The following is a 24519-nucleotide window of genomic DNA, read 5'->3' on the forward strand; positions in this document are numbered from 1 at the left end:
ATTTTAGTGGATTTTTTTTTCAACTTCTATTGAAAATATCTACTGATGTTGATGCCAGCGGTAAGAGGAGAACAGCCAGACTGCTTCGAGCTGATAATAATGCATAGTAACTCAAGTACCTGTTCATTACAGCCAAAGTATGCAGAAGAGCATCTCTGAACAGCAGCAGAAGACCACACCAGGTGTTACCTTGTCTGATAAATCTCAATGACTGTTGCCATATTTGGATGGTAGCGTCAGAATTTGGTGTAAAGAACATGAAAGCATGGATCCATCCTGCCTTGTGTTAACAGTTCAACCTGGTGATGTAGGTTTAATAGTGTAGCAGGATATTTTCTTGTCACACTTTAGCACCAACTAACAACCATTTAAACACCACAGCCTATCTGAGTGAATCCAACATAAATTTACATTTGTGCATGCAACTCTTGTTTTTAGAAGTCAGGGAAGCTGTGCCCTGATATTATTATGAATGCAATTTGCACTACGGTAGTATCTAGCACAATCTCAGTCTTACTATTCTGTGACCTTAACCCCCTCAGGCCTATTTTAGAATGTCTTAAGGATATCAGAGCATGGCTGGCTTTGAATTTTTTAAACTTTAACGAAAAGAAGACTGAAGTCATTATATTTGGGCCGAATGGACCTGGTGTCCCTCCATCTGACTTGGGTCCTCTTACATCGTGTGTCAAATCAATTGTCACCAACCTTGGAGTAAAATTTGACACAGCTCTTAAAATGGACAAACAAGTAAATACAGTGGTGAGAAAAAGCTTTTTTCAGTTGAGGCAGCTCTCTAAAGTAAAACCTTTTATTTCTTTTTGTGACTTGGAGAGAGTTTTGCACGCATTTGTGACCACTCGCCTTGATTATTGTAATGGACTTTATATTGGTATTGATCAGGCTTCACTATCGCGCTTGCAAATGGTCCAGAATGCTGCTGCTCGCCTGTTGACAGGGACACGCAAACATGAGCACATTACCCCTGTTCTTGCCTCCTTACACTGGTTGCCTGTCCATTTTAGAATTCATTTTAAAATTTTATTGCTTGCTTTTAAAGTCTTAAATGGCCTGGCTCCGTCTTACCTGTCAGACCTTTTACACCAATACACTCCACAAAGATCTCTCAGATCATCTGACCAGTCACTCCTTGCTGTCCCCATGTCGAGACTGAAACACCGAGGGGACCGAGCTTTCGCTGTTGTGGCCCCCAAACTATGGAACAAACTGCCCCTCCATATTAGGCTGGCCCCAACACTTGAAATGTTTAAATCACTTTTAAAACACACTTTTTTTCAAAGGCTTCTAGGAGTGTTATCAGAGCCAGTTTGTAGTCAGTTTTTAGTCAGCTGTTGTCATTCTTAATCTTTTTACTTTGTTAATCTTATTCATTGTATATCTTATTGTTTATTCTACTCATGTTGATTTATTTTTATCTTCTTTTTCAATTATATATTTGTTTTGTTTATTGATTTCATTGTATGCTTAAAGTATGGTTTTAACTGCTATCTCTGTTTTATTATTGGAAAGCACTTTGGTCAACTTTGTTGTTTTTAAAAGTGCTATATAAATAAAGTTGGATTGGATTGGACTATTCTATTTGTTTTATTATAAATACAATTTTCGCTCCCTCTCACAGCGTACCTGTGGCACTCTTACTTTTACTAACTATGGTGGTTATTTCTAGTCGACTGTACCATTTTTTTTATCCTACTACTGTCCTCATTTTCCCTCAATAGAGTCTAGCAGCTAGCTAACTTGATAGCTAGCTACTACTGTACAATGATAGGAAAAAGAACAGCTCTAAAATACATTATTTAAAGCTTTCAAATGGCCAGTGAAATTCATGCCCAAGAAAAAAATAAAACTTTTGACCACACCTGTAAACCTGCTTAACAGTAAAGGATACGTTAAGCCATTTTATTTTGAAAATCAACCCCCTCCCCGGAAGCGCCCTCTGTCGGTCCGTGTACTCTGACAGGTTTATCAAACAGGGGCAGAAAGCTCTTTCGGAACTCTGCAGCCGCAGCGGCTCTGATTATTTCACCATCGGGGTTCGGTCCAACATGGCGGCTTACGGATGGAAATACTGATGACAGTCCGAAAGATCGCCTCGATTTGTACGATGGTAAGAAGCCGAATCCGGTGCTTTTACCCGCGGGGCGTGAATGCGCTGCGCCTCTGTCCGGTCCCCCCTCCCAGGGACGCTAGGCTAGTAGCTGCTCCGCTAGCCTGTTCGCTAACCTCACAGACAGGACAACATAATTAAAAGAAGAAAAAAACATCAGTCAGTCAGGGTTTCTCGGGAAAGTTGTAGAGCCTGCGAGGAGCATCAGTTTACCAGTACTTATCCTGCACCTCTGTATGGAAAGAGGAGAGGAGCTTCACGGGGAAACAAAGCGTGTTTTAACAGCCAGCCTCGGTTTGTTTACGCGGAGAAGGGCGAAAACTAGCTAGCCTAGCATGCTAGCTCTCACGGCAGCAGTCTCGGGACTCATCTGGATAAAATTTACGGGCCTTCAAAATGATAAAGTTGTTGTTGTACCATTGCGTATGTAAGTCAAAGGTGTGATAGGCAGACAATGGGCGGATGTAAACAGCTCAGCCAGCTGACTGCTGCCTGTTCATGTGTAACTGGTGGAAAATTTCCAGCAGTTCCTGTCATGGGATACACCCTGGATGCCCCCCAACCCCCACCGTGGACCTGCTAATAGTTTGGCTTTACTTCTATAAAAAAATAAAGAAGCCTTCAGCAAGGCAGAAGAGTCCGGACAGTTTAAAGGAAAACAAAGTTGTTGGGTGTGACTGTGCATTTTCTTTTTGCTTTTTTTATACCGCCCTCTTTATCAGATCTGGAGCCATGTTTACGTTTGCACATGTAATGCTTTGTAAGGAGTTAAATAAGATTTCCCCAGACACACTCCACTCGTTAAAGAGAAGCTGTAGGTGAAAACGTGAGACATTAACACTGCCTGGTTTCCTGTTAATGTGACCAGCTCTGCGTTTGCTTCAAGCTTAACCTCTGACTGTAACTTGTCCTGTTTGCATGTGCTGCACCTTTCAGAGGAGGACAGATGGTGATACAGATGCTTTGGAGAAGCCTGCTGCAGTCTTTGTCATTCATTTGTTGTTCCCGTGTGTAAGCTCTTATCCAGTGTTTTGTAACAGCCCAGCATCTACGAGACAGGAAAAAAAAAAAAGTTTGATTCGTCTCTGCTACCTTTGCGGGCTACGAGGTGCTGGCCGGATGGTGCTTGTTTCCACAGAAAGTTGATTTGGTCGTATGGAAAGTGCGAAAGCCACAAACAAAAGCTGCACAAGCCACAGCGGGGCACGGCCGAATTCAAGCGTTCGTCTGCCTTTGACGTGTGAGGCGGAGGACCTTTGCAGGGTTCAGAGCGTTGGTGTTTCCACAACAGAGCAGTGAAGTGCATCTTTGAAACAAACTGCCTTTGCTTCCATCGAAGGTGGATTTGTATTTTTAAAAGTAGAAGCTTAAATTACTTATTATTTACACATTCACCTGACAAGCAAAATATCCTCTGGTTTGATCCATAAATCAACCATAAATCCCCCTCTGTGGCTGAGAGGGGGAAAAATCAGCCAAATTAACATGCAAGGCTACAGAGGCCTAATTGTGAATAAGGGAGCAGCTGAGAGTAGCACTATGTGGCCAGAGTATCGGGAAATTTCAAAAGAAAAATAATTATTTAATCTAACCTTAACTGAACCAGGATAATATGGTGTGAGATTTAAAAAAAAAAAAAAAAAAATCCTGTCCAATCCATGGCAGTTGCGTAGACTAGTAACACGCATGAACATGCACACAGCTAAGCTCCACGCGATGAAGCCTAAAACCTCAACAAACAGGGTTAGTAATAACTGAACCAAAACTGTAGAGTTTCAGTTTAGTTTACTGAGATTTCAATAAAAAAAAAAAGTACCAGGGTTAACCCTGGGTTAGCCTACATCACTATGGTAACAGATAGTTCGAGATTAGAGATTAACAGATATGCCATGACCGCCTGCTGACTTGTCAATAGTAAGTAAATAACGTTACTCGGATTGTTGCGCTGTTTGGTAGTACAGGACCCTGGTCCAACTTAAACCACCTTAAAAGTGTATTCAGGGAGAGCAGCTGCTTGAGGTCTAGTAGGTAGATATAGATATATTTGTAGTTAAGTGTGAACTTTGAGGAGAGACAGAAGAAATGAGTCTCGTTGTCACGCTTTATAAGAAAAGATGGGAGCAGATAAAACACACTCATTCCCAAAGTTACATTCCGATCAGTCATGCTTACATGCCTGGTCACCACTCAAACACTAATTTTGAGCTGGGAAGATTACAAAAAAAATCCGCAGAAATAAAGGAAAGAAGCTTCATTTTCTTTTAAAACGCAGCAGACGCGGCTCATCTCGTGGACTCGAGTTATTTCGGAGCACGGGGGCAGGAAAAGGGCAGACAGACTAATGCTTTCCTAGCATCCTCCCGACCGATCGTCATGATTAACAAACCCGATCGGTGTCTGACAAAACAGCCACTTAAGAGTTTCCACTCGCGCTGTTTTCTAACAGCCTTTCGTGCTGCCCCGACTTCACTTCAACTTTCATTTCCACCAGTGCAGGAAGTGCAGCTCGTTTCAGAATCGGCATAACCCAAAAAAAGAAAGCACGAGTTAATTAAAATGTGTGATTTCAGAGCACGCTTAGACCGTCTCACTCTGCACGCAGATGTTTGCTGTCGTCTTTGTTTGCCTTTCTGAGATCAGTGAGCTTGTTTTTGTTTACAGCCCCGTGCTGCTCGGGGGGTCGTGTTTGTCTGTGACTTTACAAAGCGTTAGCAGCAGCAGCATCATCATCATCATCATCATCATGCCCCTCGCCTCGCACTGTTTCTCCCCGCTGGTGTAATTTAATCCTCGGTTTCTAGCAGGACTGCAGGGTTATATGTCAGTGTTATTCAGAAGTGTTTTTATTGCACTGTCACGTAAACACAGCCCTGCTTTCACATCCACGCTGTGCTACGAATCTGTCAAAATGCACTTCACATAAATGCAGTGCTTCTTTTAAAAAACATTTATTCTACTGCAGCTCAAACACAAAACAAAATCAACAGGGCAGTGCTTTCACTTTATGTTATGTTACTTTAAGCTTCTTTGCAGGCTTGCCCTGAGTGGAAGTATAGAAGCAAAATGCACTGCAAAGAAAACAGCTCAGCTCTCAACGGGGGGAAAAAAAGTCATGTTGAATATCTATAATATGATATGGACTGGGTAATGTGTGAGGAATGGAAGGATGCCACATCAGGATCGACCTACAGAAAACTGTGGGGTGGTAGAGTTGTGTAAGGACGTCAGGCTCTCAGGCCACCCTCATGAAGTCTGTTTCTGATTGTTTGGTGAGAGACATTCACACCAGTGTCCTGCTGGAGGTCATTTTGTAGCTCTGGAAGTGCTCATTCTCGCAATGGCCGACCTGGAGGAATTAGACTACCTGTGTGACCTCTGTAGGGTCCAGTTATGGCCTGATGACGATGGGGGTTCAAATTTGATTAATTGCGGGATTAATCAATGTGGGACTAATGTTTCAGTCACGTTAGAGCTATAAAAACAGGGCTACAGCCTCGTTGCAACAATAGAAATCGGTGGTTGCTCAGCAATTGAAAACAGTTCTAGCGACCAGAGGTGTGGAACACCCTCAGCTTGCAGGTCACCACAGTCACAGAGCAGTTGCACAGCAGGTCTCCTGGTTTTAGGCGACTTGTCTCCAAACAGTCAGATTCAGGCAGTCACTCTTGCTGTCTAATTGACAAACACAGCAGTCGGCCTGATTCAGCTGTGCCAGTGCAGTAGTGGGTTTGACTCGACCAGTTTGCAGCTGGTTTTGTTCTGGTTATGCTGCCATGAGCTTGTGTCATTTTTGTGGTTAAGTTGTCGTTGTAGAAGCTACGTCACAATTCGTGGAGGGATTTTAAAAAATGATTCAAATTTCTGCCTTAAATCTGTGACGTTCCGATCAGACTCGTTTGCACTAGTTTGTTAACTGACGTTAAGTTTTGAGCAGCTGTGACACAATCAGTCCAAGGGTCAACTCGCCCCCGTTCAGTCACAAACTGATGGCAATAAAATACGACTGCTATCTTGATGAATAAAAGTTGCTTTGACGACCTGGGCGGCCCAGTCTGTGTAACAAATACTTCAGAGGAAACGAGACTGCTAACTTTTTGCACACATTGGGAATAATTGTGGTCATGTGTCTGTGTCTTTGAGCCTAAAGTCCCGAGTTCTCGGTGTCAAGAAGGCATCTTCTCTTTTTACCTGGCTAGATCGCCATGGTAACTAATGCTGAACACATAAACTGGACCGCATCAGGTTATGTTCAAGTCATGCAACACTATCCCTCTAGATTGACGGAATGTGTTGCCCTCACTTTAGTCAGCGTTCACATTTTGGGTATCAAGAAAATTGCTTTTCAGCATGTTTTTAAACGGTTACATATATGTAGATGTGATTAATGGGGCTCGTCAGTGTGCAGAGGAAAATAAAATGCAGAAACCGAGGATGTGAAGTGAAAAACAAAGCTGCAGCAAGCAGATGGCTGAAAGTCCAACAGAGCAGAGAGAAAACAGAGCAGGAAAAACTGGAAACTTTGAGGAGGAAATTAGGACAAAGGAAGTTTTTAATGGATCATTTTTCATTAAAACAAAAACACTGACTGCAAGTTGTTACACATCCAAAATAATATGAAAATGTTCAGGAAATAATAAATAAAACAGTCATTCTTTTCCTTGTTTTAATTCTTTGCTTGCAGGGCGCCAATGCCTCTGCCTTGGAAAAGGAGATTGGACCGGAACAGTTTCCCGTAAATGAACACTACTTTGGCTTGGTTAATGTAAGTATCTGGTGGTGGCCGTGCACCTGTTTACCTGCTGCAGACTGCAGAGCACAGCCAGCAGCTACTAATCATGTTCGTCTGTTTGAAGATTCACACCGGATGTTTAGTTGTCAGGCCACTTCTTTAGTACTGCTGTGGCTTATTTGGTGTAAACGAGCAGAAAATGTGCCTTCCTCTAAATCCCCTGGCCTTCTCTCTGTTCCTTTTTCTTTCTAGTTTGGAAACACCTGCTACTGTAACTCGGTGCTGCAGGCTCTGTACTTCTGTCGACCGTTCAGGGAGAAGGTGCTGGCGTACAAGGTAAGTAATGAGAGACGAACTGTTGAGATGAAACCTGGTGCCCTGACAGAATGCACACACAGCTAAATGCCATATTGATATGATAGAGAGTTACACGTTTAAGTTTTCATAAAAAGCAGATGTTTAAATTGAGCCAAATCTGGTGCTTGGTTTGTGGTGCAATGGTTCTCATAGGTTTTCATCTTGTATACCATTATAGCCATTTGATAGCCTCAACTTCCTCTTTGAATGTGTTAATTTGAGCTTATTTGAACTCATTTGTATTTGGATCTGGATTTCTTAGAAGCCTTCCTTTACAAATATTGACTTAGTTGCTGCAGGACGGCTATCAAACTGCAAAATTACACCGGGGCTCCACAGCCTTGATTTTATGTAGGACCATAACCGGAATTCAAACAGCTGAGTCAAGTCTTCTATTGCAAAAAGATGTGACGCAAGCAATGAGTGCCCTCATGAGTGCAGACTGACTAAATTGCACGTTGGCAGTTAATCCCATGAGAATCTCCTGGGCCTGTCCAGAGGTTGCAAGTGTTGTGTACTCCACATCTGGGCAACCAACTACTAAAATTCAGTGAAATCACGGAGCAAACTAGTTGCAAGGAAGTTGTCGTCCTCTTTTGACTCTGTTGTGATGGAGCCATAAGATTGCTTAGTTTGTCAACATTTAGAGAGAGTTGGGGAATGGCTGCAATCACAGCAATGTAAGATAGTGAAGGATGTACCCTCCTCGATTCAGAGATGGTCTATCCTGTAAATGGCCTCCTTGCCCCCCCCGCTCAAACCAGCGTTCCCCTCTGTCCAGAATGTGTACATCCTCATCATTGAAAGATTTAGGTTAACTGACGATTCATTCCTTCTTTGCTATAGTTCACATAACCTTACTTCCATAGAGTAGATCAAGTATCAAGGTTCAGGCTAGTGTAGTACCATAAGATAATGTTAAACTATCTCTGAGTTGCTGAGGCTTTTACAGCGTAACGTTGACTATCTCCGTCTTCTTCTCTTCAGGTGCAGCCTCGCCGTAAAGAGTCCCTGCTCACCTGCTTGGCTGACCTGTTCAACAGCATCGCCACACAGAAGAAGAAAGTCGGCGTTATCCCGCCCAAGAAATTCATCTCACGGCTGAGAAAGGAAAATGGTGAGTGACTCAGCATGATGCTGAACTTTGTTTTTCCTTTTTTCAGAAAGAATATTCGTTGAGGTCGAACGCTTCGACTCTGCAGCTCTGCCAGATTGTGCAGCTGCTGTTTGTGTACGAAATAAGAAAAAAAAAAAAGTCGAAGTAAAATCGGAGACTTTCCTCCGTCAGTCGCTTGTTTTAACCCCACTTCCTCTCACTATTGACGAGCACAGCTGAGGCTGGCGGGGGAGAAAGGGGATGAGGCAGATGGACTGGGGAAAGGAAAAGAATGAGAGGAAGGGGAGGGTTATCGCAGCTGAAGAAATATAATTGTCAGCCAGATCCTGAAGGGGAAAGCAGATGTAGGAGAAGACGACAGGCTCCTGATTTGCTATATTTCTCATTGCCAGCATTCTGATTGCTCTTTATTCTTTGTTCTCTTTTCTTCTCACGTCTGTTATTTCCTATATTCCTCTTTCCACTTCTCTATTCTCACGCCTCTATATATCTTTATGTTTTCTGTTTGTTTCGTTCTGCTTGCTATTTTTATTTTGTTCCTCTCAGAGCTGTTTGACAACTACATGCAGCAGGACGCCCACGAATTCCTCAACTACCTTCTCAACACCATCGCTGACCTTCTCCAGGAGGAGAAGAGCCAGGAGCGGCAGCAGAACGGAAAACTGGTTCAGAATGGAGGTGGAGGAGTGGGCGGAGGAGGAGGGGGAGTAGGAGGAGGCAGTAGCGAATCAGGAGGAGGAGGTGGAGAAGTGGAAGGAGGGAAGGAGACGCAGCAGACCTGGGTGCACGAGATCTTCCAAGGAACGCTGACCAACGAGACGCGCTGCCTCAACTGTGAAGCTGTGAGTGGCTCGAGTACTCGGAGTTTGAACTGCAGATCAGTATAAGAAGATGGGCGTGACTTTAAACCTGAATTCTTTTTAACGGTCAATTAAAGTAAAGTCTATGGAGGAACGGCCCTCTCATCCAAATCCTATAGTATAGTTAAGTTTTCCAGGAAGTCCAGACTGTTCCCTGATTGTTCCCTTGTCAAACAGAGTGTGTATTCTGGAGTGTTTGTGAAGGCCCATGTCTTGTGTATCTGTGACTGCCTCCAGCTGGCTGTAGCACCAAAATCAGTCTCAGCAAATCATATTCTTAATTGTCCAAGTTCAAAGTCAGGCTTTCTTTGTGTTATCTGGTTCTCTAAAACCTGAAACCCCAGTCAGAGATGATGATGGTGTGAAGAAGTATGACGATGGGGGTCATCAAATTTCTGTGTTAAAGCAGGGCTTCCTGTGGGCTCATGTGAAAACCCTTCCCAGGTTATATGACTCTTCTTCTGCACAAAACAGTCACGTCCTCCAGTCAGAGACATGCGACTATAAAATAGTGTCAAATCTCCAAAGAACACGAAACAGAAGAATGCAACAGCATTGCAAATGAGATTAGCACACAGAGGGGCAAAATAAACTTTTGAAGTTAAATATTTTATCACCAAGCTCAGTGCTGCTGTTTATTTGTGATGACTGCAAACTGTTGTGGTTCAATCAGTGGTTTCAGTGAGGTGCAGATTGACAGCTTGCCCATATTAAATAGAATCAATATGACACTTAGAATAAGCTGTAAATAAACAAATCGCTGAAAGCGTCACACTTCCAGATGATTTTAACCCAAAAGTCTGGACCTGCGTTCAGTCTATGTTAGCGCGGTGTTTTAAAAGAAGGGCCTCTTGTAACACAGGAAACTCGACCCAGCTCTCAGCAAGCCATTAATCTGACTACAGGTAAAATCTGTGTGAGACACTGAGTATTAATTTTTATCTTAATTTTCCACTTTGCTCGTTTAACCGATCAGGTCATTAATGCCGTTGTCATAACGACACACCATGTGACCTTGGGCGTTCGCCCTTTGCTTTGGTTTCAGGTGAGCAGCAAAGACGAGGACTTCCTGGATCTGTCTGTGGATGTGGAGCAGAACACGTCGATCACGCACTGTCTCAGGTACGCCGAATTTATTAGCGATCAATAAATAAATAAAAGAACGATTAAAGGATGCTGGCTGATCTTAGTGACGGCGTTTGTTTCTGCTCATCAGGGGCTTCAGTAACACAGAGACGTTATGCAGTGAATACAAGTATTATTGCGAGCAGTGTCGCAGCAAACAGGAAGCCCAGAAAAGGTGAGTGACATCATCATCACGTGACTTTTCTGATTTTCTTTCATCACCTTTTGTTTTTGCTGCCTTTAAACCAGCTCTGTTACTTGACCTTCAGATAGCACACAGAGCTCTTACCAGGGAACTCTTTCACAAAGGCTTTTCCCCCTGATTGTTAAGTGCATACATTTCATGCTGTAGGATCTGCTGGTCTCAGCAGGTTTTCAGATGGTGCAGAGAAGCTAATGTAAACAATGAAATCCAGTATGAAAAGGTCTCTGACGGGCCCTAAATTAAAAACAAGTGCCAAAAATGTGTTTCTTTACTTTATTGTGAAGTAAATGAACGTTGATGGCATTTCTGATGATGCAGGATGAAAATACTGAACGTTTCGTCAGCTATTGCTGCTCACAGGCTGCAGCATTTCCGAATGTAAGTAACTGCAGGGCTTTTTACATCCTTTATCAATGAGCCGCTGCCATAGACGGCATGCTGCCCACGTCGAAGTCTGAACTGTTACCATCAGGTGCCAGCAGCAGCATTACAGTAAAATATTAGTGGCACAGCATTATTTCCAGTGACAAAAGCATAACTTTTAACCACCTGCTTTTCCACCGTATAACCGCGTCAGCTATTTCCAGCCACCGTTTGCGCTTCATGTCATGTGGAGCACGGCTAGCGAGCGTGTCAGCGATGCACTCAAGAGAGTGTGTGTGTGGGCTTGTGTCGTTGTCGTGCAAAAATCCTACTTGCTTTTTTTTTGCAGATTATGATTGTGACAGGCACTCTGGTCACTGCGAGCAGTCATTATGCAGTTCTGTGTGTGTGTGCGTGTGCGCGCGTGCGTGTGCGCGCGTGCGCGTGTGTGTGTGTGTGTGTGTAAGCATATCCAAGATTTCGCTGTAATTTTTTTCCTTCTGTTTTTGTACACAACCTGTGGCGACTCAAGTACATAAAGCATTTTGTTGACATGGAAAACTCTCGCTGAGGTGGTCGAGTCGGACAGAAAATCATAATTGCAGCTTTTGAAACGCCACGCATTTGTTGAACTTTTAAGAAAAGCTACGTTTGTCACTCATTACTAGACTTTCCATCTTGGCTAAGCTCTGAAATAAACCCAGCACTGATGATAAAGCGGCCTCACAAGCTCACGTATCAAACATGGTGCAGTTATAGGGTTAAAGAAGAGATAAAAGCACATCTCTAGAAACCACAAAACCAACTTGTTCAAATGTAATTGATGTTGGGAGCCATAACTGCAGTTAAATTTACATTTTAATTAGTTATATATTCTTAGTGGTGGTAGAAGCACCTTCAGGCATAATCGGAAGCTCTTGGGGGCATGCTTGAGGTTTTGTTACACGTAAAATTGAAACGTATCAGACGGTCTTTAACCCTCTCCAGGCAGGCGTTGCCAATTTGCAACAGTTAAAAACTAACAACCTGATTACCCCACATACATATTTTATGATTTTTTTTTTTTTTTACTCAGAAGTACCACTGCAGGACTAGGTTGTGCATTAGCAACAAAAAGTTTTGTTTGAGCCTGAGAGGGTTAAATAAACTGTAATTTGTTCAGTAAAAATCTAAGACGAGTCACTTTCTTGTTTTTATTCCATCAGAGTTCCATCAGTCTATCATCGCTGAAGCATGAGCTCGTGCATTTTATCAGCTGACTCTGTTCAGAGCAGCTGCTGTGTCGCTGCATGATGACCAAACACTGGTTTTCCATGAATACTGATGTTTGAGTTTTGATAAACCCGGCGCTGACGGTGCCGGGCTGTAGTGCTTTGCAGACTGTAGGAGCGGTTATCACAGCCTGTAACTGTCACACAGCTGTAAGTGCAGTACAACCACTTGAAAGTTTCTCTGAGTGGACAAATTTGTTCCATTAGACGGTACCCTACAAACCACATCTGATGTTGCTATAGCAACCATTGCCTTCCTGTTACATTCTGAGAAGTTCGTCATGGGCGTCAGTCTAATGCGAAGTCTATTATTAACTACTGAACAGCAGCTGGATGTCCTTCTGTCAGTGTTGCCCTTTGATATGAGTTTCTTTTTGTCTTCTTCTCTGCTCGCGATGGCGTCCGTCATACGGCGCCACGTTTTGTTTTTTTTGTTTTGTTTTTTTAAATACGTACCATCAAATGTTCTTGAGAGTGCACCAAGCACCATCCATTAGCTTGAAAGGCCCATGCCGACACCAGCGTCTGCAGCGTGCAGAGCAGCACAAACGAAAAAGGTTCTCCCAAATTAGGGGGAGGAACACAAAACGTGCTCCTCGTTCCTGACAGGAGGTCTGTGGACTGGCGTGGAAAGCTTTCAGCCTCTCGGTTTTTGTTGGGGAAAGATCGATCGTACTGCGCGCCTTTTTTGTGTTTCTGCTTTTTGTAATTTCGAAATGAAAAGGTTCTTTTTATTTTTTTTTTTTTTTTCATCCAACAATTCAGTCTTCAAAGATAAAGATTTTTCTGCTCTGAAATAAATATATTTTAAATCAATATTTCTCTCATCTCTCTCACTCAGGATGAGGGTAAAGAAGCTACCCATGATCCTCGCCCTCCACCTAAAGCGCTTTAAATACATGGACCAGCTGCACCGCTACACCAAACTGTCCTATCGCGTTGTCTTCCCCCTGGAGCTCCGCCTCTTCAACACGTCTGGGGACGCAACCAACCCGGATCGTTTGTACGACCTGGTGGCTGTCGTCGTGCACTGTGGCAGGTAGAGTTTATAGTTTTATTTCACTTTAAATTTTTTGTCTTGAACTTGATGTGAATGTTTGCAGCTGCATGAGTGGAAGACGTGCAGTAGAGCACAAACTAGTCTAGTTTGTGTTGTATGGTTAAAAATGAGCAGATCAAGCTTGTAAACAGTCTTGTTGAAATGAGTCATTTAGTCTTCATAACAGTCCGAGGAGCAGACATTGTTCACATTATATGAGAGTAATTTGCTGAATGATTATAAAACCATTTAATACTTATAGAAACACTTAAAACTCTGATATTGCATATAAATAGCACCCCTCCCCCAACCAATTTAGATTGATCAATTAACTAACCAACTAACTGCATGTCTTTGGGAGTACCTGGGGAGAACCCACGCATACATGGGGAGAACATGCAAAATCCACACAGAAAGACCTCAGCCTGGACTCAGGACCTTCCTGCTGTGCGGCAACGGTGTTAACCACCGTGCAGTTCATTACGCCAAATTTTAAAAGACCGAGATGTCGACCATGGAAACGGTCACCTCAAGGCTTCAAAACACGACTTCAAACACTGATGGATGTCATTATGGTAGCTGTGGTGTGGTCAATCACGTTAAATGCACTTGGTAGTATTACGGTAGTGTCAGATGTTACAATGTAAAACATTTATAATTTGTACTACCCACATCAGCTTTATCGACTGTATGTACCTGATCTAATGTGTTGAGGCTTGGGTTTTCTGTTAACAGCAAAATTTAATTAACACTTCACCTCCAGGGGGCAGCATATCAGTAGATGTTTTCACATAACACACTGCTATTTAATTTGAGATATTCTTTCTCTCAAGAAGCTTTACTTTATGCTTTAAGCTGCCACTGTGCATAAAAATCAGCTACCTGGTTAAATAAAGGTAACTTTAGGTAACCAAGTAACTCATTGCGCCATCTTGTGGTTGAAATTGGCGTTGCCCCAAAGTCCAGCCTAGTTGATCTTCAGTCGATATCTTTGCAACACAGTACACAGATATTTTTGTGTTGAGTCACAGCTGCTGTTTACTCACATTTTTATGATGGTTTTAATTGACTTTGGAGTTTTTTAACAGTTTTAAATTTTACAGAAAGTTCTTTTAAACCTTCAATTATGCACTAAATAAAAGGATATGGAAATATGTTTGGAAACATCTGGTTTTAAGTAATTTGTCTCTTGATTCTGTTTCAGAGGACAGAGGGAATATTCCTAAAGTTATTCGTTTTTTTTTTTTTTAAATTAGAAAAATACTTTGCTCATTAACTCATTCATCAGATATTTATTGGATAAAGATATAAAGAGGAAAGAAGTCCATGTGTCCCTGTAAACACTGCATTGCTGCGGTTCGCCTCGGGCCGCTCGTTGTTTGAATCGGTGTCCATTGGCTCGCTAAGTCCGGTCGGCCGATGAGTTGACGTCAGCTGATGTGTAAGCGAGCATGTGCGAGTCATTAGTCACTCGACTATGTTCCTCCTGCAGATGAGATGTAATCTAACACCGGAGCTTTCCTCAGGAGGACAGACGTCCTGGATAAACACAAAGACTGTCTCGTGCTGTGCTGCGTGTGGATGTGAACATCTTTCTAACAGCAGCGTCGGTTCATCACCAATGTTTTGGTCTCTTTTGACAACGTGAAACAACAAAAAACAGCAAAACATTTTCACAATAAATGATTTTTTTCCCCCAGTTTTTAAAAAATAATCCATCTCTGACTTTGCGAAGAAGAAGAAGAAGAATTTCTTTAAAATTTATAGTATTTATAGGATGAGGAGTTTATGTAGGAGTAGGTAATAATGTTCTTAGACTACACATTTTTCAAATCAGAGAGCTCATTCTCTTGACAATACTTAGTCAACAGGTAATACTATAGTTTTAAATAGATCTAATTTTCTCTGTTATTTCTTTATTATCAGTTTGATCTGAAGGTCAATCTATTGACCTTGAAGGAGAGGTCAGAGGTCAAATGTTGCATTTTGTTTTTTTTTAAATGTTGACAAAAAAACAGCACACTTACAAGTTATCAGGCTTTTTGTCAGTTTGCCACCAATAAATCATTAAGAAGACTTTACTGGATGTAAGCCGAATTGTAATGGGTTGTTAACATAACCCTGCTCGACACCCCCACAAAGTTTTATCAGAATTCATTCAAAACTTTTCCAGCTGTCGTGTTTAACACAGAATGACCCACAAACACTACCAAAAACAAAACCACGCTGGCAGTAAGGATGATGAGAGTCATCATGACTCTGCTGTATTATTTCTTAATGCGTCTCTGTGTCTGTGCCCTGCAGCGGTCCAAACCGCGGACACTACATCACCATCGTCAAGAGCCACGGCTTCTGGCTGCTGTTTGACGACGACATCGTAGAGGTGAGAAGCGATCTTCTGCATTTTACAGGAAATCAGACGTCTATAAGTAGTTTTCTCTTTTTTTTGTGCTGTTACAGTGGCAGATGCTCACATTAAGCATAGCCAATAAAACTGCAGAGCTGGAAATGATCATAATGAGTCTAACAGACCCCCTTAAAAAGACCAGATCGGTTTAAAGGTGGTAAAACAAGTGTGAACTGTTTAAATTGAGCATCAGCGTTTCAGCTCACATCAGACTGAGCACCGACTGAAAGATTAAAATTCCCATCTCCACATAAGCTTCCCATCTAATCCAAAACCAGACAGGAATTCCAGGCTCACAGTCTATCCTGGCTCTCCCGAATGTTTTGTCTGGACTTCCTGCAGCGGGCCGACCTGCATACCTGAGCCTGATGAGGAGCTGAAATTGGGTTTAGCGATGGGGATAAATGATGACGGGTGGATAAAAGTGTCCATTAAGGAAAAAAGATGAGAGATGAGAACATACCTGCTTTTATTGGACATTTATCTTTCTCCTTTCTCGCTCATGGTCACTGTGTACCTTCTCTTAATTGAATCATTACTCATCTCAGTCGTAGTATTATAAACTGAGATGACCTGGACTTTTTTTTACATTACAAATATGAGAGACTGCTTCTCTGTGTGCTCCAGCCCTCATTCCTCCTTTAATTTTCACCGTCTCTGAGCAGGTGGTGCAGACATAGAGGCTGAATATGCTTTTTTGTTATTTTGAACTTTTACACAGCAGCTAATGATTTCACTTCCTCCCCCTCCGATGAGTTTGGTTGTCATGAAGTTGCCGTTCTGCTGATTACCCGTGTGCTTCTGCTGCAAAACCATCTGCTTTCCTCTCTGATGTGGCGACAGCGGAGGGAAAACATGGCTGTCTACATAGTAACAACAGTCTGACATCCTTGGAGCGTGATAGTGCTCAGCCCCCGTTAAACGGTTTCCCAGCTCCACTCAGCACGCTGTCATCTCGGTAGCTGACATGTCAGCAAGGAAAAGACGCAGCACTTTAAAAACATTAAATAACATGGTGACACTTTGATGAACCATCAATCCAAACAGGGAGATCTGCCAGCATCTATATCCCTGCCATACAGGGAGTGCAGCTCTGCTAAGTTTGCAGTGTGAGCCGATGGCCTGCTGTAGCTCTTTAGCCACTGGCGGCCCGCCACATCACGCGGCCTAAGCTTCGGCGTGCTGCTGTGTTTCAGCGAAGTAACCTTTCAGTCTGATGTTTTTCTTTCTTGATGCCAGAGGGAAAGGTATGGCACAGCAATCAAACTATCAGCAGCTCGCTGGCTGTGCAGTCGTCACGATGAGGCGTTCCAGAGCTTGCTGACGTTTAGTCTGTAGTTAGTGGTAAATGAGACACTGATCTGCAGATGTACAGTCTCAGCCAGTGTTAGCGTCCTTCATTAATTCTCAAATAACCTACGTCAGGAGTAGTTATTTTTATTAACAGTGTTATTTACAAGGAAAAGGCTTATTTTGCTGCGTCCCTAGATGGGATAGGCTTTCTGTCGTGTTCGGAGCCTGCTTATGGGGGGAGAAAAAGAACTGCGTTTGCATTAGAAGTTGGTGAGAATGGTCTCTGCATATGTACTGTATTTTGTTTTTGTATGTAACTGTATTCTGTTACAGTTAGCGTTTAAAGAGGTGGTATTTAGAATACAGTTACTTTGAAATAAAGGGATTACACAGCAGTCTTTTCCTGTTTCATATATTAGGCTATGCCCTTTCAGCAGAAATATTTCTGCTGAGAAATATTTTTAAAAATTATTGTTCAGAAAATGATTTAATATGAATGCAGTAGGCAGAGTGTTACAGGCATCGCCCTAAAGAATGTAGCCTCATGGGCAGCGCAGTCCGGTTGTAAGTAAGCTATTAAGACTCGACTGTACACCGTGTTCGTGTTTTCCTCCAAAAACAATAAGTCCCGTTGGAGCAGCCTTTCAACGCCTCTCTCTGTCTCTCGCTAGCAAACTTGACCCAGACAACAAAGTAAAGCTAGTTTTTGGCTACGAGCCCGACATGAACCCGACGTATTAGCCAGAGGTCCCTTTGCTACTGTTCGGAGCCGCGGACCTGTTTTATATACGCGCAATAGTTTTCTATACGAGGTCGCTGCAAAAAGTGCAGCCTTACCTAATGTCCACCCTACTGTTACTCATTAATATCTATTATCTATTAGTATTTAAAACTCTAGTTGGTATTGGTATGGCGAGTAACCTTCAATCCAAAGTATTCAGAATGCGTTACTCTCATTGAGTAACGGAATACGTTACAAAAAAAATTTTGGGGCATGTAATCTGTAGTGGAATAAGTTTTAAAAGTAACCTTCCCAACACTGTACATCCGTTCCAACTGGATGCTGAATGAACTGGTTCGCGTTAGCCGTTGCAAGACTTTTCTATACAGTTGGATAAGAATAACTGACAGTATTGTACGGTGGCTCTGAGAGTTCACATGCACTGCAGCTTAACAAAACACCTACAAATAGAAAAATGCTGCAAAATTACACAAAACACAAGGAAAGTTGGATAAAACACAACAGCATATATAAAAATATATATTTTATATAATATTTTTTTTAAACTGTTATGTTTGTTGGGTTGACCTACAGCGATGACTTAAAGCCACAAAACTAACTGCAGTTTGTCCTTATTTTTTTTTTTAATAGTGTGTGTGTGTGTGTGTGTGTGTGTTTTTAACTTTACCATTTTACAGATTTGTGTAGTTTTCTGTAGCTTCAAGCAGCTTTTTGTTGATATACTCACATCCATGTTGTATCACAGTTAATTAGCATAATCGGAGGGAAAAAGTATAAAGTTCTAGTTGTATATAATCATCTGTTTTAAGCTGCTCAGCCTTACTGCCTTATACTAAAGGGGTGATAGAAAAAGACAGAAAACGAGGCATGTAAAACACATCTACAGTCGGGGTGCACTTTGAGGTGAAACAGTTTAATGCAGTCCAGGACACCTGTGCCTCCAAAATATTCATTTTTATGATGCTTGTAATGTTTGGTTTTTCCTTATATAGTCACACAGGCTTTGATTTGGTTATATTATAGCACGAGAGGTCACAGCTAGTGTTTTAGAAAATACTTTCAAGCATTTGGAGGTCATTTTGAACACATGTGCTCCTCTCTGTGCATTCGCAGTAGCAGTTCAGCCAAATCAAATATCTAACGTACACGTTATTTTCCCAGTTAGAATGGTTTATTTTGCTTTAAATCTCCTCGGCAGTAGGAGACATCACCCTGCTGTTTGCAGGAAAGAGCTCAGTCAGTCATCAGGGACTGATGGTTAAAACTGATATAAACTCCACAGTATTTTTCCACTACAGCGGGACTTTGGCCCGCTCAGACATCTGGTCTGGAAGATTCTGCTGAGTCTGCAGAGAAGAAAGATTAACTTATTTTTTATGGTTTGTGGAGATTTACTCTGCATGCTTCTCTCTGTTTTATATTTTAGCTTGAACTCTTTTTCTGATAAGTTATTTTGATCCCTTTTGGCTGCTTGTTTCTGCCATTTGCCTGTTTCCTCGTGGAACTCAAACTTATTTAGTTTTCTACAATTATGACGCCGATATCTTTCACTCCAAAAGTGCAGCTTTTGTTTTCTAGCTCCCATAACTTTACTTAACCCAGAAAACTGCTGGATTGAATAGGAGCCAGACAATATTCATCAATTATCAATATAAGCAAGACTAGATGTGCTTATAATAGGGTATGTTTCAACCACGGTGGAAAATGTAAAACGAATTTTCAGAGACGACATCCAATAACAAAAGATGTAAAAACCCCTAGAAAAGCTTAAGGGACATTCAGAAAACAAGATAAAATGAAGATAAAACGGTACAATAAAATAAATAAATGGTAATTTATTTATTCATTTTGAGAATTGTGCACACAAAACCTTCCATATAAACATATTGTTTCTTCGTTCCTTATTTATGCACACATTTACTAAAATGGCGCAAGTAAATTGATCATTTTAAACCGCACTTTATTAATTCTCACATTTTATGACTGGATCCTCGTAGAAACTCTTCTTCCCACTTGTGCATCTTTGCAGATATTTGGATAGTTAGTTTGAAGCCTCTGTCCAAATGAATGAGGAGAGATGCCCTAAAAATCATGGTCAGAAAATGCAAGAAACTGTCATTCAAATGATTTTTTATTTTTTATTTTTTTTAAATGCCTAAAATTAGGTAACTTTGCAGAATAAGTTTCGTAAATCTTTTTTTTCCTTTCTTTTTTGTAAGATATATATATATTTTTAAAACTGATATATGACATTGCATTTTCATTTTACGGGGCCGTTGGAATAATTGACGAAGACACATTTCTTGTGCTAAGTTTAATAGACTACAGCTGAGTTTGATTCAGCTTACTAAAATATAAAGTATCAAAGTTTTAACCGGCGAGAGTTACAGCGTCTCATTTGTCCATGTGTATACTCTTGTTTCATCATGGTTTCGGTCCTCTTGTATAAGTTTTTATTCAGTTATTGTCTTTTGTTTATGGGGGGGGTGTGTTGGAAACCTATTGGCCAGTGAAGTTAACACTGCTTTGAAAGCAAAAACAAGGAGAACCAGATCCAGGTTATTACTGTATCCTGATACGGGTTCTAACCTCTGTTGTCGTCTTCTCTCGTAGAAAATTGACGCGCAGGCGATCGAGGAGTTCTACGGTCTGACCTCGGACATTTCCAAGAACTCTGAGTCAGGATACATCCTGTTCTACCAGTCGAGAGACTGAACCAAGGCGGTCGTAAGTCCCCAACAGACTGTCACTCAACAGAGGGGGGAGGGGCTTATGGCAGCCACCTGCTCCGCCCTCACTTAAGTATCCAGGCTAATTTCCTGTAGGCGGAGCTACACTGGAGTGCCACTCGGGACGGGTTGAGATGTGTGCGGCAGGTCTTGTTACAGCCTTCTGGATTACCGTTCAAATCCTCTGTGTCCACACTGCTGCAGCAGAGCACCTTAAAAATATATTTTAAAAAAACATCCACTAGAACCCCCCCACTCCCCCACCCCCGGCAGATTCCACAACACTCGCTTTGCACTGTGGGCAGACTGACCAATCCAAGAGGCTGACATGTGGAGGACGAGCAGGAGAAGATGATGCGGCACAACCAGCTGTTTTGGATGCAACTGGTGTCGGGGGGTTAAGGTCCGAGTCGGCCCTTTTTGTGGCTTGTTGCACTGACACGCAACTCCCCCAAAGATTCCTTTAACGTCCCACCTGTCACAGCAAAACCACTGACACTACCTGTAGTGAGTGAACGGCTTGAATGTGAGCGCGGCGCTTGGATGATAGTTTGCGGTGTTTTGTATAGTGAAGTTTTGCCAATCGCGTCCTGCGCAGTGTTACAGGCGATGGTTGAAATGGAAACCAGCCACCAGGGAGGTGCTGATGGAGCTGAAATGTTCCCCACACTCATGAGTAAGGCTCTTTGTTTAAGGTTTAAAATTCTTAACTACAAAAATAAAGAGAAAAAAGTGAAACCTGTTGACCAAAAGTACAATTTGCAGCTTAAATAATTTTTTTAAACAACTCTGTTTAAAGAAAAGAATACTTTGCCACATGTTATATTTTTTAATCCAATCCTTTGGATCACCAACAGTCCTGGTCTAGATTCCAGAGCGTCTAGAGTGTCTAAAGCCACTCGTGGTGCCACAGTGGGGGAGGGAAAAGAGCTCAAAGGAAGTATTTCAACAGCATAAGCTAATTTTTAAAATGCCAGCTTCTCATGGTTTTGACAGCAAGCACACGCTCCTTTGCTCTCGAGGATGTGTTGTTGTAACATGTCTGACTTTTTTAAAGATGCCACAATATGCACATTTGTACTTTTTCTTTTTCTTTTTAAAGGGACGCACTATGAGACTAGTGCTTTTTTTTTTTCCTTTAAGTCAGCTCTGATATCCACTTTACACACTACACGACACGCAGTGTCGAAGTTTGTCGAGTTTGTCTCATGTGCTTATGGATGCCTCTCTGCGCACACACGCCTTTACCCTTCTACAGCTGGTTCATCTCGCAGTTTCAGCCACGCCAATTTTGACTCTGGCTTAAGTGTTTTTCGTGCAGCTGCAGCTCTGGCAGGCAGTCAGGTTTTTACATAACACGTTTTCCACTCCAGAATCGTAAATTGCAGCCTTTGGTAACGCTGAGTGATGCTAAAGGTCTGCGGATGTGATCCGCTGATGCTCGGCTACACGGTTTATTTTATTGCAGTAAGACCGTCTCTTTCGCATGTTTGTCTCGGCCGCTTTTAAATGGCTTCCCCTCCTCAGCATCAACAGCAGCTTCAGATTTAGGGGCGAAGCATCCTGGGAGATGAGCTGCATCGTGGTTATCTTACTGTTTCTGAAATGCTCATTAAATTGCAGCCTGGGCTAAATTGAGTTACTTGAATTTTAGCGCTACTCTGGGCAGCTGATTGAAGCTAATTAATCAGCTGAGCGTTTAGTGATTCCAGTAAGTAGTGCTTCAAGTGATCACATATAACTGGATAATTTTGGGCAGGATTTCTTCTTCCTTAGTTAAAAAAGAAAAAAGTAAAACTTGCATATGTAGGTAGGTTAGACAAAAAATGATTAACTGCAGTCTTCCTTTAGAGGGGTAAAAGTGGGTTACATAGTAAAATTCACGAATATAACCACGATTTATGTTTACTTTCTCTCTTCTAATTTCAGATGATATTACAGATGAATGTGTTTGTGTGGGTTCTCGGTGATGTTGGTCTTCTCAGCTTTAAGGAAGAAACTGCACTTATTCATGTCTAAAAACAACAACTACTTCCAAAGGGTCGACCCCCCATTAGGGGTTAGAAACCTGAGAGACACCGTTTGCATTTAGAACTTTTTCAAGCTCTCTTTACTACAGATTCATCTTAAAACTGCTGACGGGCTCTGCTGCCGTCTTAGTGGTGCTGAATTCCGATTGGCAAGGCTTCAGTCACACAGGCCTACAGACAGGTCGGTGATTATCTGGTGACCAAAAGTTTATCCTCCAACCAGTTGGCAAGTGGTTGCTTGCTTTTGCCAGAGTACTGCATCCAAAACTTGTGGTCGCTTTATCGATATTTGACTTTAAAGGTCTCGGGTTTCCAGTTTGCGTCACACATTTTGCAGTTGCTGTCGAGTATTTTGAGTCCTTTATGCAAATTACCGGTCACCATGGCAACCTGCTAGCAACCAAAGAAATCGCAAAGGGGCATTCGGTTCAGCGCCGTATACCTCTTTGGGACCAGCTCCATGCTAGCTACTGAGAGCAAACAACTTGCCAGCCCATCTAGGAACATACAATTTTCCCTAGCAACCAGTGGTTGCCAAATGCCGCCAGCTGGTCTCTAGGGCTGTGTGTCCAGTACAGTCACAGCACACAGAAGTGGGGTTTTTTTTCGGGGTTTTTTTTCTTTCTTGTCCTTAAAATGTCTGGAAGTCCAGCGTCACATCTTCCAGTTGCTTCCAAATAAAACTTTCAGAATTTAAGATTTTAAGGGTCACAACATGTTTGACATATTTTCTTGCATACCTGACTGCGTGTTTGAACTCAGGTCTTCAAATTACTGCGTTTCTCTAGTATGATGAAGACCAAATATTTAAAGATCTTAAACTTGCCAACTTTGAGAAACAGAATTAAAACTTACAAACAGGGTTTGATTGAGTTGATCTGAGGAGAAGCAGAAGCCTTTTTAAAGCCTTGGTCTCGCTTTCCAGCTGTGGGTTAACCCTTTCCGCCTCCGTTATTTTCTTATTAATTGCACAAACCAAATATAGTTACCTTTTTTTTTTTTTTTTACCCAATTTTAGTTATTTTGTTGTATAGTTTACACTCCCGAGCTGATAAGCCTCCATGCTATCACTCCTTCGTAACAGAGCTGCAGCAGATGCAAAGCGGATTTGGGGAAAAAAAGCTCTATGCAGCCTTTAAGGTGTTTATATTACATAGCTGTTGAGTTTTGAATGTTAACATGTACAGTCAAATAAAAAAAAAAATAAAAAAATAGGGCTGCTGCTTGACCTGTGACATGTGGATTTTGGGTGCATCGCAATACGGTGAAGTCGCTGTCTCCGCTTTTAAAACTGAAAAGCACTTTTAAATATTTGTCAGAAAACTTGTCATTTTGTCCTTCAATCGTGCAATTTAGTGAAAGTAACAGCATTCATGCTTGTGGCTGTACAGTGTTTTCACTTTACCACAACCTGGCACAAAGTCCTGACTCCCAGAGGTAAAAAGTAAACAAATGTAAGGGAATTCAGGTTGAGTCTTGAAGGCGTATCACATCCCCCCAAATACTGCAGAGTAATTTTCATTTCTTCAGAGAGTGATTTAAGTGCTCTGAAAAGTGACACTTTTTTATCATCATTCAGGTTTTATGTCCGTAGCACAGAGCAGCCAAAATATGTTACAAAATAATGTGAGCTTGTGGATTTCGCTCTCTTTGTTGCATAAGCCTTTCTCTTAGTTCTGCCAGCATGAGAAAGTTTAAAGTTGGACGTCGTGCAGCCAGAGCCCTGGCCTTAACCTGCTTTTTCCAACGCATTCTCATCCAGATGCATCCGTTACACACCAGGTGTCCTCTAGCTTTGGTGCTCTAATGCTATAATGGCCGTGTTGAACACAAATACAGTGCTAATGAGGAGACTGAAGGAGGAGACCCTGTTTTTCACCCAATATGGACCTTTGTTGCACACTGGTTAGGTTTAGGTGAGATTTAGCCTGTCTAGTTTGCATAAAGTTGCTTTCAGCAGCGCCTATATTGTATTTCCTCAGTATAAAGCTGACGTGTGTCTGTTAGCTCCGGATGTTGCAGAATCCTGCAAAATATGGGTTATCCAACCGATCAAGTTATCTTGGTTTCAAGGTAATAGCAATATGACCAATCTAGATCGGGTGGGCAAAGTTAAATCACTGT

General features: G+C 42.0%; 1 protein-coding gene across 1 annotated transcript; it reads left to right on the forward strand.

Moving 5' to 3' along the window:
• Window positions 1-1951: 1951 nt before the first annotated feature.
• usp12b (ubiquitin specific peptidase 12b) lies at window positions 1952-23507 on the forward strand. The gene is made up of 10 exons (XM_005946855.2): window positions 1952-2128; window positions 6810-6890; window positions 7110-7193; window positions 8202-8331; window positions 8878-9173; window positions 10237-10313; window positions 10408-10491; window positions 12997-13194; window positions 15499-15577; window positions 20250-23507. The coding sequence occupies exons 1-10, from the start codon at window positions 2081-2083 to the stop codon at window positions 20349-20351; spliced, it is 1179 nt and encodes a 392-aa protein (XP_005946917.1). The 5' UTR covers window positions 1952-2080; the 3' UTR covers window positions 20352-23507.
• Window positions 23508-24519: the final 1012 nt, after the last annotated feature.

Source organism: Haplochromis burtoni, unplaced genomic scaffold (genome assembly GCF_018398535.1).
Source record: "Haplochromis burtoni strain Fernald_Lab_line unplaced genomic scaffold, NCSU_Asbu1 Contig_383, whole genome shotgun sequence".
Lineage (NCBI taxonomy): Eukaryota > Metazoa > Chordata > Actinopteri > Cichliformes > Cichlidae > Haplochromis > Haplochromis burtoni.

Coding starts and splice junctions, on each gene's coding strand:
- usp12b (XM_005946855.2), top strand. CDS start 2,081: ATGGAAATACTGATGACAGTCCGAAAGATCGCCTCGATTTGTACGATG. Junction 7,194..8,201: donor AGAAGGTGCTGGCGTACAAG/GTAAGTAATGAG, acceptor TCTTCTCTTCAG/GTGCAGCCTCGCCGTAAAGA. Junction 10,492..12,996: donor AAACAGGAAGCCCAGAAAAG/GTGAGTGACATC, acceptor TCTCTCACTCAG/GATGAGGGTAAAGAAGCTAC.